Source organism: Physella acuta, unplaced genomic scaffold (assembly GCF_028476545.2).
Source record: "Physella acuta isolate Inbredline_101_S28 unplaced genomic scaffold, ASM2847654v3 ptg001167l, whole genome shotgun sequence".
NCBI classification, from domain to species: domain Eukaryota; kingdom Metazoa; phylum Mollusca; class Gastropoda; family Physidae; genus Physella; species Physella acuta.
The window spans coordinates 279295-296093 of NW_026732684.1; the positions used below are offsets into that span (position 1 = coordinate 279295).

A 16799-nucleotide genomic window follows, 5' to 3' on the forward strand; every position below is an offset into this window, starting at 1 on the left:
AAATGTGAATGCAAATTCTGCGGGCGTGTAAGAGGACATTATTGTTAGAATATTATAATTAGCATGGATTGATAAAAGCACCGTGGTCGGTACAACACGGATATTTTAAATATTGCCTTTTGTTTATTTTATGGATAAGTTGGGGTATTATAGTCGTTTACTAAGTTGAATCAGGCGGTTCCGCCGGCGACCCGGCCGGGTGCAATTTAGCAACCCGGGCTAGACTGTGAGCACTATGTGTTTATGTTTGCATTTATGTTTATTTTTAGCGTTTGCATTGTGTTTGTTTTTGCGTTTGTGTTTGCATTGTGTTTATGTTGTGTTTGTATTTTCGTTTGTGTTTAGTTTTGTTCTGTTCCAAGTTGGTACATTTAAAAATTGACCGTGGCGGAGCACGGGTATGCAGCTAGTCTATAATATAACGCTGATGGTAGTGCGTCGTTCCGTCCGTCAGTCATCGCTATAGATTTTGGAACCATAAAAGTAAACATCGCACCATGCAGTGCTTTTACATTGCATCGCATTGTCTTATTATAAGAATTAGAGTAGAGTTTGCGTATATTACGACTTAAATTTATTTTATAGTTGCCACAGTTTTAAAACTTTCGAATAACGTGAAAAAAATACTAAATACAGGCACATTGCTAAAGCAAATTAAACGGATCAATGTCAAATATCATTTTCGTTTAGATTCTTAGAAAAAGTGGATACATTTTTATAACAGTAGGGTCGAAAAATCTAATTAATTAAAATCTTTTAATAGTTATGCCAGGGGAGGTAATTTAATAATAAATTAAACTCACGCTAATAAAAGTAAACCGGGAGTGATCTCCACTAAACTTTCTCGAATATTCTTATATAAAACAACAGGGGATGGCAACTCGGGAAATAGACATGATTTTTAATCCACTTTTAATTACTTAAAATAGAATACAATCTCGTAGAAAAAAGAATTGCACACCAAGTGAACGCAAAACAAAATGTGTATAATAATGTGGAATAGTATTAGTAGCCTACCTTATAAATTCACATGCGTTTTTTGAGAAATCGGAAATAGCGAAAATTACTAAATCCGGTTGATGGAAATTACTCAACATTTGACAGAAGGCAGAGAATTAGATCTTTTACTTATATTAGAAATTTCATTTATCGATCTATAATAGTACTCAAGTTATAGGCTTTTGAAAAATTCAAAGTAGAAAAAGTTCCACTTCCGGTTATCGGAAATCGCTGAAAAGTTGATACGGATCTACGATTTTGATATAATACTTATATATGAAATTTAATTAACCTAGCTGTAGCGGTACTCAAGTTATCGTGTTTACAGACACAGACACACTTACACACGCATTGACATACGGACAAGATTGCAAACTGTGTTTTTCCAACCCAGGGAGGTGTAAAACGACGAGATTTCCAAATATCTCGATTTTAAAAAAATATTTTGCACAAGAAAGTAAAAATGTGATTCCGAATTCTGCGGATGTCCAAGAGCTAATTATTGTTGGAATAATATAATTGTCAAGGATTGAAAAACGTTAATATGGTAGGTAAAACACGGATATTTTAAACACTGCCTTTATTTATTTTATTCACTGAGCGTACTGTTTATGAATATTATTTTTAATCAATAACAGTTTAGAAGCCACTCACAAATGTCCTCTATGCTTACATCTATTTTTCGGTTCGCGGACAAGCTTGGGTATTTGTAGTAGTTTTCGTTTGTGTTTTTGTTTTTTTTGCGTTTGTGCTTTCGTTTGTGTTGTGTTGTTTTCTTTTGTGTTTGTGTGGTGTGTTTTTGCTTGCGTTGTGTTTTTTCTTTTGTGTTTGTGTTGTGTTTATGTTTTTTTGTGTGTTTGTGTTTAGTTTTTTCTGTACCCAAGTTGGTACACTTAAAAAAATAATCACCTTGGCGGAGCACAGGTATGCAGCCAGTATTTATATAAGCTAAGGACGTCGACGTCGGCGCCCCCCCCCCCACCCCCTTGCATAACGGTGTCTGGCAGCCCCTGTTGTGCAGTGATGTGTGGCAGACAGACCGTTTCCGAACTGGAAACTGAGTCGTCTAGTGAAGTCTATTCAAGATCCAAACAGCCAACGGAATATTTTGACAGCATACAATCGACGAAGTTGTGGCCCTCATTTCAGAACCGACGTAGTTGGATCAAGCGCAGTCTTAGTTGTCAGGTTTTTAAGAAAAGAATTTACAATTGAATTAAAGTGAAGGTACGAAATGAAAACCTTTATTTGTGAAAGTATTGGAGGAAAACAAAGTGGGTGCCTTTCTTTGTAAATTGAGTTGAGAATTTTAAAGCTACGGTTGCATATTTGACCTAATTTATTTATTTGTTGCCTGGGTTTTTCTGTCAGGTGGACAAACAGAACATAACTTTAATAATGCAACAATCTAAGGTGTTAAATGCAACAACCTCATGTATTAAACCCAACAATATCGGGTGTTAAACGCAACAATATCAGGTGTTAAATGCAACAATCTCAGGTGTTAAAGGCAACAACCTCAGGTGTTAAAGGCAACAACCTCAGGTGTTAAATGCAAAAATCTCAGGTCTTAAATGCAACAATCTCAGGTGTTAAAAATATTGAAGAACAAGGTTTGCACAAGTAGACGGTGTGGAGACAAAATTTTTTCAATATAAATAATTTCCTTGATAGTAAGCTTTTAAAAATTTAAATGAACATAGTCAAGAAATGAAGACAAACTTGCTTTCTTTGGTAAAACCATTGCTCGCTAAAATGGGTTAGAGATTTCACGAGCGAATGTTTGAGCGAAATCTCTGTATACTTAGAAGTAGGACAAATATGAGCTCTAGGATTTAATACATGATAAGTCTGTCTTTGTCTGTCTATACAGGAGCCTTACGACATTCCAAATTTTGTCCAAATGGGAACTTTAACCTTTACCCCAAAAATCTGAGGACAACAAGATAGACATTTGGCACGCCTGTAGGTTTACAAAGATATGTGACAAACCTGTAGGTTTATAAAGATATGTGACACACCTAATTTTTAAAAATTAAAACCTGACAGATTTACACTTGTTGACGTCACACAAAGAATTCTCGCGCTTGATCTGGTCACATGTGTCGATACAAGCTGATCTTCTTGGCCCAGATTTTCAAGCTTAAAATATACGCCAAAGTTTGCAGATACCGGATCAACATCCTTCATAACAGCTTTTATTGATCAAATCATCACAGCATAATATGCGTACACTGACTGATGGTGACTTAAAGCACATGACTTACATGACCTACAGTGAATGACTGAAGAAATGTACGTTGATGACCTGGACCAGTAAACAACTTGGTAGCTGAGGTACCAGACGACGCCCAGCAGCTCCACATGTTTCACATAGATTTAGTTCACCTTTCTTGCTCTAAATGGTCTAAAGGTTTATCCTCCAGTCAAGCACTAGGTTTCTAACGAACAATGTAGCCCTTACATTGGTGTATAGCAGTGATGTAACATCACATTATCCAATTGCTTGTCTCAGTGGAACAAGTCCCTCAACTTTTTTTAGCGGATTAGCCAAAAGTTTTCGATTTTAAAACTGCCATGAAACTTTGGGAAGTTGGTAAGAATAGCCATGGGAAGGCTTCTACGATAGGTTGTGTCAATTTCACGCAGCTAAAAATGTACCACTAGTCACGCTAACGAGTTGCGTCACCTACATAAACCAGCGTCGTCATCCGGCGCCCTGGCAGTAGTTTTAGGATTGGCACCTTGAGTTTCCCAACGAGTACCTGAACACATGGAGTCCAATAGACTAGCTGTAAGGGTTCTACTTGATGCTAATGTCAAACTGCGACAGAGGCAGTCTGGTGACCCAGAGCACCCCGGGTTCCCCTGTGAGTATTGTAGCACCTATGTTCGTTTTAAAGCGTGCCACATACTAGAGTCAATATGTACTACTATAATCGTTGACTAAATTGAATCTTGTGCGTCCGCTGGTGTCCCCTGTAGTGTGGACAAACCCGCGACCCAACAACGTTTTAAGAAATATAGCGACGACTTTGTCTACCCCACCCCCAAAGTCTGCTCCACCCCTAAAGTCTGCCCCACTACCTGTTGTCTGCCCCACCCCCTGTTGCGTGCCCTAGTTTCTATTGTCTGCCCCAAAAAAATCCGCAAACTATGAGATGTCATACTCAGGGTATCCCATAAATTAACCAACTATGTTAACGTTCTGGAAGCCATCAAACACACCTGGTGGCGCCATATAGACAGATTAAAACAGTGAGGAAAAAATGTTCAAACGTATTATCTTTGGTATAATGCCTTTGAAAATACAATAATCCATCACTGCCTATTCTTTCGGCATGGTACTTTGTTACCTCATTATGCGTTTTCCCAAATGTACTTAACAGAACAGTTCGGGGGGGGGGGGGTCAACTTCATTCACTACTGTCCGGTCACTTTAAGTCAATTATCCAACCCAGTGTATACCTAGGTGTGACATAAATGTCGCTCTACACAATTACAGCCTGTCCCGTTTTAGGTAGTGAGGTGGTGGTGGGGGGTGGGATAACCTACTCAGAGTGAACATACCGTCAGTTTTAGATTACTGTTCTAAACATACATATACAATTATACATATATACTCATTCAGAAATAGATTTAAATAAGTAACAGTGGTATTATGACAGTAATTTTTTTTTACAAAGGGGTACATGGGGGGGGGGGGGGGGGGGTGAAGGGGGTTGCAATCCCCCCTACCCCCTCCCCCTGCTTACGCCACTGCATACGATGATAGATCTAATATTTGCCATCTAAATAGTTCGACCATAATGAATATGTATTGATTACAATTTAAACTATATCTCAAATTTCGAAAAACGAATGATATGTTTTTATTTTTTTGTTTACTGTTTATTTAAGAGATGAAAAACGCTTAAAGATTCCTAAAGTGTTTTTGTACCATTATTTATTTGGTTAATCTCTTAATCCCTTAATCTGTCAGCAGCTGATGCGAGCTGGTTAAGACACCATTGTTGGACGGGGTGGGATGGGGGGGGGGGGATCAGTCCGACTCTTCTGCAAACACTGACGGTCATGACTTGTATCTAGTCATAACAGACCAAGTCATATTGGGTGTAAAGTCACGTTTTGACAACCTTAAGTCACGTGCTAAAGACTCTGAGATCGTCCCCTGCAAGCACTCCCAGCCAGCAGAATGTTTCGTGGCGTTAAAAGTAAGTTCTCAACTCTGATATTTTTTTCATCTCACAAATTTTAGCAGGCCGAAATATGCTAAACTAATCTTAAAAACGAGATAAATGGCCCATTGAGGGAGAGATACAACGGTCGCTTGGTTGATAGTGTTGTGTTTTCCTCTAAATCGAAACTAAAATAAAATCACCACCTCAGCTTTAATTTTAATCGGAAACGAAAAATGTCATTGAATGTCATCGGATTTCTGACCAGAATCTGCATTATAATCGGAATTAAGCTTGATCTACGCGTAGTTACTGTATATTGATACTAAACATAGTCGAAGTCATGCCCCTAAACCTTGCACCTATTTCTGAAACACGATATATTATGTCGCATTTAGTGGGGGGGGGGGGGGGCGCCCGTGACCCCCCCCCCCCCCCAACACACACCCTAAAGCACGTTTACCGTCCAATTAAACGAAAAATACTTTTGATACAAAACATTTTTATCTGTGTCCGCCACTTTCCAAAAAATTTAGTCCACCCTAACCCCCGAAAATTTCAAGAACCCCACTGCCCTGGGGAGGAATAACACTGGTCGAATTTGTATCTGATTTAAACTAAAGGTAGAGCCTACTTCTATAATGTAGACATGTTTCCTACTTTCGACCGATAAATTTTACTCACGCTGACAGTGTTCGTTTCCGGGGGTGGGCAGTGTTTCTTTCAGACTTTTTTCTCTGGGGGGGGGGGGGCACTTGAAATTTTTGGGGGTGGAAGGCTTTCTTCGGGGGGGGGGGGCCGGACACTGTTAAAAGTATATATTTTCTATATAAATTTCATTTCGTTCGGTGTGGGGGGGGGGGGGGGGGGGGGTAGAGGGCGGTAGACTTTTCTCGGGGGGCGGGGGGGCGGAGCTCCTCCCCCCCCCCCCCACAAGAGATGCCTGGAAGAAACTCTGGGGGTGGGGCACTTGAATTTTTGGAGGAGCGAATAAATTTCGACAGGTCAGGGGAGGACACTGGTAAAAGAATATACCTTCTATATAAATTATATTACGCCTTTTTGGGGGGGGGGGGGGGATAGACGTCTACCGTGTGGGGGGTGGGTAAAGGGACTGTGCACGCAAAACACTTTTTAGATTAGAAAAAGTTCCTTCCTCCGGGGAGGAAAAAGTCTGAAAAAATAACTGGTGTCGCGCATAGACACTACTCGAAGAATTGCATGAAAGAAACTCTACACGCAAAATGCTTATAAGCTTCGTTCTTACGCGGAGGTGGGGCTTCGTCCTTACCCGAAAAATTGCATGAAAGAAACTCTGCACGCAAACCGCTTCTAAGATTAGCCACTTATAAGATTACACACAATTGGCTTTTATTCAATGTTTACTCGAAAATCAATGACGTCATATTATTGTGTGCACTTCCCCGGCTTTAGACTATTTCCTACTATATGCCCCATGTGACGTCACGTTTCGTTTTCATTTTACTATGAAAGTTTTTATTCTGCTTGTGTTTTCTCTATAGCCGACTTTAGACTATTTCTTCTATATGATCCATGTGACGTCATGTTTCGTTTTCGTTTTACTATGAAAGTTTTTACCCTGCTTGTGTTTTCTCTATAGTATAGCGTTCTTGTCAGATAGATACATAGATAGACAGATAGATACACAGACAGACAGCGAAACTATTATTATAGATTCTAAATCAAGCAAAGCAGGATTTCTATTAAAAAAAAAAACAACAACATTCTCCAGATTTGACGAATACTATACCGATAGGTGAACGACATCCTACTTAGCGGCTTATATAATAGATCTAGCTATCTTCTATCTATCTATATATACACTACTAAAATTCAAGTTCTTTACAAGTTTATGTATATATATATATATATATATATATATATATATATATATATATATATATATATATATATATATATATATATATATATATATATATTGTTTGTTTGTCTGTTTTGTTAGAACTGTAAAATTAGTATTTATGCTGTGAAAACATTTATGTTTTCTCCAAATGTTGCACACAATTTAACTTTACGACGTAAATTAATTTGTTGATATTTAGGCCTATTCATTTGTATAGACGCACCTTTAAGTATAAAAATTCAGAACAAACGCTTTATTTTAACAAATATTAAAAGCTTTCACCGGACTTATAGTGACGTCTTTTCATTTAAGGCTAAACCAAAAATAAACGAAACAAACTGTTTACTGGTAAATTATTAGTAAGTTGTCTCTTTACGTGTAAATTGTTATTTTGTTTTCCTCTACTCGTGGCCTATGTTTGTACAAGAAATTAATTTAAATTTCAGACTGTCCTCGCGTCGTGTCGGTACCAAAACTGTTCTGGTGTCTCCTGGGTGTCGGGGTGTTTGTCCTCATCATAGACCGGCATTTGTCGCTCCATGGGGTCGACCGGCACCGGCTACCTGACAAGGCCCTGGTTCACACCACACGTCAGACCCAGGCCTGTGTATTCCCTGACCTTGACCCGTTCGACCCGAGTATTCTAAAGATAGCCGGGCTGGAGAAAGGCACGCTCCAGTGTCCGGGTTACGCCCCTGACCTGACATACGTCACAGGCACCAGGCTGATGGTCAACAAAACTCTGGCTGAGTTGACGCCCAACTTGACGGGGTGCAGGTACCGCCCCATCTACCGGCACCCTGACAGCGACAAGAACGTCACATTCGGCGCCTGGAGCCCCACCTTCACGGAGTTCATTGACCTCAGTCGGTCCGCCGAGTTCATCTTGTGCGTGTGTGAGAACAGCTCGCGAGAGAACGTGTCCAAGACCTACCACGCACTGGTGCCAGACTTCCCGGACATTGGCGAGATCGAGGCTGTCCGACTGAAGAAGCGGCAGGTCCAGGCCCGGCCCCGCGAGACGCTGAACGTCGTCATGATCGGACTTGACGGCCTGTCCCGGCACCAGTTCCTGCGTTCTATGAACCGCACGCGGACACTTCTACTGGACGAGCTGACGTCATACGACATGCGCATGCACACTCAGTCCGGCACGAACACGTTTCCCAACTTCATCTCCCTGCTGACCGGCCACAGCAAGCTGGACATCTTCAAGTGGTGGGACTTCCGACAGTTCTCCGACTCGTTCGACCTGCTCTGGGAAGATTTCAACCGCGCGGGCTACAGGACGCTGTTCGCCGAGGACCAGCCCATCATCGCAGCCTTCCATTTCATGCAGAAAGGTTTTCTGCGGGCGCCGGTTGTGCACTACAGCCATCCCATCAGCGTGGCCATGGAGCAGGACGAGGAACTCTTTTCTCCCGGCAAGCACTGCGTCGGTAACACACCGGAACTTGTCTTCAACTTCAACTACATCGAAAGGTTTCTAGACAAGTTCAAAGGTCGGCCGGTGTTCGCCATGCAGTTCCACACCAAGTTGACGCACAGTTTCATGACGGACTCGGTGCTAGCAGACGAGCACATGTACAGGTTCTACAGGTCCCTGCAGCAAAAAGGTCACCTGAACAACACACTGCTGCTGACCTTCTCTGACCACGGGCCGAGATGGGGCGCCATCAGGGCCAGCATGAATGGGATGGTAGAAAGCCGAACACCTTACGCCATCTTCACCTTCCCCCAGTGGTTCCTGGACAAATACCCGGATGTGGCGCAGAACCTGAAGACCAACACTGGCCGCCTGACCTCGCACTTTGACACCCACGCAACTCTCCAGGACCTGCTCTACTTCAAGGCCAGCGGTGTCCGCCCCTTCACCCCAGGAAAACATGGCATAAGTCTGTTCCAGGAAATCCCGCTGAACCGCACGTGCGATGACGTGCCGATCCCCGTGGAGTTCTGTGTCTGCAACCAGCAACAGATGGAGCAGCTACCTACAAACTCCAGTCTGGCTCTAGGCTTCGCTCAGCTCGTCCTTAACTCGATCAACTGGAAGAGAAACGCCAGCATCTGCCACGAGCTGTCACTGAGGTCAGTTCTGCAAGTGGTCAACATCAAACTCCCGACAGTCTCGGTCGACTACGACAAGCGCTTGTTTAAGGTCAAAGTTCAGACTACGCCAGGCGACGCCATCTTTGAAGCGACGATTCAAACCTCGAACAAAGACAATGCCTACATCAACGCCTTCTTCAGCCAGTCCAAGAAGGGAGGTCTGTTGCTGCAGGTGGGAGACACCATAGAGCGGCTGACAATGTACGGGGCCCAGGCCGACTGCGAGCTGGAGGCCACACGAAAACCTTTTTGTTACTGTCGAAATTACAGACCCGACACGTCGCATTAGATTTACTTGGTATATTTGTGGCTTTCAACTTTCTCATTGACCGTTTTACAGTTTATTGACCCTGAATAAATAATTCACGCCGTATTCGTCTTTTATTATATCTTTCTCGGCAACTTGTATGTATATACATAAATGCTTATTTTATTCCAGTAGCAGCTCTAACTGAAACAGTGTTTCTTCCAGACTTTTTTCTCCAGGGGGGGGGGGGGGGCACTTGATATTTTCGGAGGGGAGGTCAACAATTTTCCGGGGGAGGGGTGGACACTGGTAAAAGTATATGTTTTCAATATAAATTCCGTTTCGTTCGGGGGGGGGGGGGGGGCTCCGCCCGAGGAGATGCCTGGAAGAAACTGTGAACTGAAACGAAAAACCATTCGCTTAGGGGGACGATCGGGTGGGTTGATGGCGTGTGAGGGTTCTACCCCTAACATCTCTTCCCAACGCCGCTGATATCAGATTTCATCGAGGATTAATATGCTAAAAATTGTCACATACACTTGGAAAAAGCTCAATAAAGTATTATAAAAGCACGAAACAGCTGGAGTTGAAATTGTTGTATTGGCGCAATAAGCCGCAGCTGTACATTTCCCTTGAAGAAATTGTCGGAGCTCAAAACTTAATCCTCAAATACAATTTCCTTGGCTGGCTCGCATAGGCCAATCTTTAACCTACGACACGCTCAATTAATAGCCGAGGAAAACTATTGATACACGAACAAAGGTAAAAGTCATTACTGGCTAAACATAGGGGAATATGTTATAGTGGCTAGATGCTGAAGAATGTGCTATGTTGGCAGATGTTGGAGAATTAACCATCTTTGTGATATAAGTTTATGATATGAGTTTATAATATACGATTATGATATAAGTGTATGATATAAGATTACAATATAAGTTTATTTGCTGTGTGGAATATAGTCTTCCTGGCAGTGGGGTAATTGCCAGGTCCCGTGGACATTAAAAATCTGTGGGCGTAAAAAGGATTTTGGGTTGAAGAAAACCAAAGTTTTAAATCTCGAGTTTCTGGCACCTTGGTGGGGCGTGGACTATGTCAGCCTTGCTCACGTGGTTTTACCACAATGTTCCCTGGGGAGGGGGCATTATGGATCTATTCCGGCAGAGGTGCATCGACCTATTCCGGCGCCCGGGGCGAACTAATTACGTTATGCCTCTCCACAGTTTGTATAGTTATTCACATTTATGTTGGTCTCACACATTTGATATTGTTGGTCTCACACATTTGATATAGAAAAAAAAAGTTAAATAAGTCCGTAAACCGAGTAAATGTCTATTTTCCATAACTTCCTATGTGTATAATTTAATAAAACAGCTTAAAAGGAGTTGTTGTTTTTTCTATCTCATTTAGTGCCCCTTAATGTCGGTGCCATGGACGCCCCCCCCCCCACCAGCCCACCCCTAGCTACGCCTCTGCAAGTCGGTTCCATGCTATATCATCAGTATATTTTTAAAGAACTACTTTTTAATATACTACACACTGTAACATTATGACCAGTGCCAGCGCCAGGTTATTTAGCGCCCAAGGCACCCCCTTCCATTGAATTCTTTTTCGAAGTTTTGTTCTAATTACAAACTAGCTTCGGTAATTACCAGTTTGGTCAAAAAGAACATCATTCTCTACCTAAAAACGTATTTTACATCTCTACACATAGTGCAGATTCTCTCCTGTAATCAAACAGACAAAAAAAACAACAACAACAAATAGTTATACAAACATGTAAACAAACTTGAGTTTTAGTAGTATGTAGATAGAAGATAGATGTCATAAGCATCTATATTTACTAACCAGAGTCTTAACGATGATGTCAAACCTTAAACGATTACAATTTACATACATAAGTGATTGGAAAAATTTGGAATTATTCTAGACAGATACAAGATAAAGTTTACTTTTGCCGGTAGGCCTTGATTACTACTTCCACTACTGATCATATCTTATTTCCCTACTAGCAATAAATGTACCAACTTAAGAAAAGAGCAAAAGAAAACACAAACACAACAGAAACACCACAGAAACACAACACAACATAAACACAACACAACCCGGGACGGCTAGTTTTATATAAAACTAGACTACCCGTCATCCCTTGGATAACTGTGGGTTTCGGGGGTCATCCATAAAAAAACATCACGTCTGTCACTCAGAGGCATAGCAACCCTTCCCGGCGCCCGTGGACAAACTTTTCGATTTGAACCCCCCCCCCCCCACAGGATTTCGATTTGCAACCCCCCCCCCAAACTTTTGATGTGCCCCCCCCCACAAGACTTCGATTTGAACCCCCCCCCACTCAAACTTTCGATTTGCACCCTCCTCAACCTTTCAATTTATTTTTCCAACCCATTTTGGCGCCCCCTAAGGTCGGCGCCCGGGGACATATGTTCCCCCCCCCCTCCTCGCTACGCTACTGCAGTGTCACTTATCATCACAAAAAACAGACCCCACATTCCAAAATATGTTTTTTATCTTTTAAAAACACCGAAAACACCGATTTCGGACTATCCCTTCATATACTGACGTCACAGGTGACCTACTCAACTCTACTTCACCTGCCCAGTGTCCCGCCCAAGTCTCAGACAAAATGTTTTTATCGTTTAAAAAACGATTCCAGCCGAGCATGTCTCTGACCACACTATCTTTTCATATGCTTAGGACAAAGAAACAGATGAACTCTACTTCACCTGCCCTGTATCCTGCCAAGTTCAGATAGGCAACTTTATCATTCACATCTAAAAAAAAAATTGAAAAAAAAATATCATTGACATATTGGTCTAGAACCTGTGCCACCCGCATGAGAGCCGACTACACTACCAACTTAGCTATTCACTCGTGACGTCACAAGTGAATTTTTATACTATACTTTGAGTCTCCTTATGCAACTTGATTTACGCGCATAGATCTAGAACTAAGTCTAGTAGCAGTGACTTTCAAATTAAATTTTATCTTAAATTAGCCAAACAAAGATTTATATAAAATAAAGAAGGTCTGAAATTATCTAGATCTAGATAGAATTATCTAGATCTAGATTCTACGACTCGATTGCTTAAGTCTTAAGTTTAGTTTTTCTTGCTAGATCTAGAATCTAGATCTAGATCTAATCATTAGCTACGCTAATAGGCCCGGAGACAGCATTTCAAAATTACCATATTCCAAACAAAGATTTATATAAAATAATAAAGGTCTAAAATAGTTTAGTATATAGAAAATCATTATTAACTAAATCTAGATAGAAAATTATCTATATTTTAGATCTACGACTGAGCTATATTTAGAATTTACGTTTATAATTTAGCAAAATTACCGGCATCGAAGCCGCGTATGAATCTTAAGCTACGCCAATAGGCCCTGTATACAGCATTTCAAAATTACCATATTCCAAACAAAGATTTATACAAAATAATAAAGGTCTAAAATATTTTAGTATATAGAAACTCTTTATTATCTAAATCTAGATAGAATTATCTATTTTCTAGATCTACGACTGGTTTGCTTAAGTCTCGTTTTTTTTTTGGATTGTATTTATAACTAATAAATCTTTGATTTGACATAGATTCTAGATTCTAGATCTAGATCTATAAATAACTTTCTTGGACAGATTGTAGTTCTAGAGAAATTTATCGTAAAACTAAATGAAAAAGACAGTTGAAAATTGATATAAGTGTTGGAACGTAATAAATACAGCAAACGGACGTATTTTTAAAGTTATGACCGACAGAAAATTAGATTTAGAACGCGTTAAACTTTTGAATGGGAACACAATTTTCTTCGATAGACGCCGCCATTTTATTGTACTAAAGAGTAAACAAAAAACTGTGACGTCACGGTCCCGCCGAGTGTAGTGGTAGTTCTAATCTTTTTAAAAAATAGGGTTAATCTACCTATGAATAAATCAATAAATTAATTAACGTCTTTAAATAAATGTGTGATTAACAGTCTGTCTTAAAACAAAATTTTTTCTCTACCTACATACTATTTTACAGCTCTCCACGATGAGTGCAACCATGTACAATAGTCAATCAGCCAAACAAAAAAAAAAAAAAAAAAAAAAAAAACAAATAAATGATCAAACATGTAAACAAACTTGACTTTTAGTAGTATATAGATAGATGTTATATCTTCTTGTAGTTTGGTGCAGGTGTCTATAAAAGAGCTTTCTGGTGCGACCGACCAAAACGAGTTCCCCTTCGTACGCAAAAAAAAAAAAACAGAAAAAAAACGATTGCGCAAAAAAAGACAAATACGGTTGAGTAATTTCATGTCATTCAAACATTGATGGAATGTTCGCAAACTTATTACTCGCAAGGTTATTAGAACTGCGAGGATACTATCAATCAAATATTATATTAAATTACTTTCGCAATTAATTTTTACAATTTCAGTACAATGCAAACTTAATTTATAACCAAATAACTATTTAAAAGAATGCTATACTTTATGATTTTTGTTTTTCTTAAAAATAGTATACAAAATATTTAAAAATTATTACATTAAAAAGTTACCTCCCCTGTTCATAGACCAAATGACATAGTCTTCAATAATTACTTTTTCACAAACAGTTGTTGATATAGGGAAAATACGCCATATGGACAAATCAAACGTTTCTAACGGTTTTTTTTTCCGACGGGAATAATGTTTTTTTTTTACTCTCCAGGGTCGGTCTACGACCTCACAAAATATTAGGGGGATCGTCAATTTATTTATATATATATATTTGAGGGCTTTGAGTCTGACCAACAGTTTTTCCATACGGCCTATTCATCTATAGAGGTGTATGCAAAAAAAATAGCCAGATATACCTTAAAATTTGTGTTGAAATTACTCTGTTGTTCCCATAAAATACAAAGATTATATAGGGAAATACGACTGGTCAGTTTTGACCCATTTCTAGATTGTTCCCGGACATGGCGAGTTTTTTGTGACACCCCTAGGCGTTCTCCTACCACCTCACAAAATATCAAGGGGGGTCGTTGGGCAAATTTTTTTTCGTAATATAGACCATATAAGGCGCCGGTCAGTTTTGACCCCCTCTACGTTGACTTGTTGGCCAACCGGCACCGGCTCTCGTGTTCTATTTCCCCAAGGCAGACTCATGCCAAATTTGATGCGCCTGCGGCGCCGGGAAGTGTCGCTATAGGGCACCCGACAACTTAGCTTTATATATATATATATATATATATATATATATATATATATATATATATATATATATATATATATATATATATATATATATATATATATAGATAGATAGATAGATAGATGCACTAAAAAGTAGAAAATAAATTATGTACTACTATTTAAATAACTATAAAGAAAAGCGTGGGTTACTTTAGAATGTATTGGAAACCTTTATTAATGTTTAGGAAGAGACCCACGTTTTTACTTTCTCATATATACGAAGTATAGAGAAAGTCATGTAATTGCTGCAAAAAAAAAAAAAATCGAGATTTTTACAAATCTCGACGTTTTACACCTCACTGATACGGAAAAACATAATTTTGCAATCTTGTCCGTATGTCTGTGTGTCTGTCTGTCTGTCTGTGTGTGTGTCCGTGTGTAAACACGATTACTTGAGTACCGTTACAGCTAGGTTGATGAAATTTCATATATAAGTATTTTATCAAAATCGTAGATCCGTATTAACTTTTGAGCGATTTCCGATAACCGGAAGTGGTACTTTTCCTACTTTGAATTTTTCAAAAGCCTATGACTTAAGTACTATTTCAGATAGATAAACGAAATTTCACATGTAAGTAAAAGATCTAATTCTCTACCTTCTGTTACATTTTGAGTAATTTCCGTTGACCGGAAGTGCTGATTTACGCTACTTCCGATTTCTCAAAAAACTAATGTAAATTTTTAAAGTACTAATAATATTGCGCACTATTATGCACTTTTTAAATTTGGCGTTCACTTGGTGTGCAATTCTTTTGTCTACGAGATTTTATTCTATTTTTAAAACTTTAAGTATTTAAAGTGGATTAAAAATCATGTCTATAGCCCGAGTTCACATCCCCTGTTATTATATATAAGAATATTCGAGAAAGTTTAGGGGAGATCACTCCCGGTTTATTCGTTATAGTTATTTAAATAGTAGTCTATAATTTATTTCCTACTTTTTAGTGCATTAGAACATAAAAGCTTGTTATTAAAACGTTTTTACAAGCTTTTATTTAACTCACTTCCTCTGTCGACAGTCTGTCGTCAGTCTGTCTAGATCTAGATCGAAACGCCCTTGCGAAATTGCAGGCCCTTCTAACTGACAGATACGGTTCGTAGTTGGTACGTTGGTCAAGACATAAAGACAATGCATCGTGACATTAAATTTGACTTAATTGGATGGCTTATTAATTTTTTATGAATTAATTAAATTTTTGACCAATCTAGTAGTCATTTCTATCCAGCCACTCCACACGCGTCATCACTTTCAATAGGCGCGCAATGGTTTTTAGTCATAAAACTCTATTGTAAATAAAATCATGTAAAGGGGTCGTCCATAAATGACGTCACACTCTTAGGGGAGAGGTAATTTTGTGACGATGTGTGATGAGTGGGAGGGGGGGGGGGGCTCAGATGGTGCGACGTCACACTTTTGTTTTATAGATAAGAAATGTTAGAAAACGAATTTTAGACGTTATTTAGCATTTTAGAAAACAGTTTTAATAAGTTATAATAGGAATTGATTAAAATACTATATTTTGACATATCGATGTTTAAAAAAAAAACAACTGGAATTTTGAGGGGGGGGGGGGTTGTAGGCTGAGGTGTGACGTCATTTTAGGGGCGGGGGGTCTGGCTTTTTGTGACGACGTGTGACGGAGGGGAGGGGGGAGGTAAAATCATGAAAAAAGGGTGGACCCATTTATGGATGACCCCAAAGTACTAAAAATTTTTTTTCATAAAAAACGTTTTAATAACAAGCTTTTATATACTAATGCACTAAAAAATAGAAAATAAATTATAGACTACTATTTAAATAACTATAAAGAAAAGCGTGGATCTCTTCCTAAACATTAGTAAAAGTATCCAATACATTCTAAAGTAACCCACGCTTTTCTTTATAGTTATTTAAATAGTTGTCTATAATTTATTTTCCACTTTTTAGTGCATTAGTACATAAAAGCTTGTTATTAAAACGTTTTTTATAAAAAAACTTTTTTACGTCAAATGTCTGTGATTAAAAAAAATTAGTAAACAGTACGTTCAGTGTATGAAATAACTAAAAGGCAGTATTTAAAATACCTACAACATTGCAATTGATCAATCCCCGCTAATTATGTAAATTTTTTTTTCCTAACACCAAAACAAAGTAATAAAAAGTACA

General features: G+C 39.1%; 1 protein-coding gene across 1 annotated transcript; it reads left to right on the forward strand.

Moving 5' to 3' along the window:
• Positions 1-5052: 5052 nt before the first annotated feature.
• Positions 5053-9637, forward strand: LOC131956666 (uncharacterized). Its single transcript, XM_059321199.1, has 2 exons — positions 5053-5213; positions 7509-9637. The coding sequence occupies exons 1-2, from the start codon at positions 5195-5197 to the stop codon at positions 9458-9460; spliced, it is 1971 nt and encodes a 656-aa protein (XP_059177182.1). The 5' UTR covers positions 5053-5194; the 3' UTR covers positions 9461-9637.
• Positions 9638-16799: the final 7162 nt, after the last annotated feature.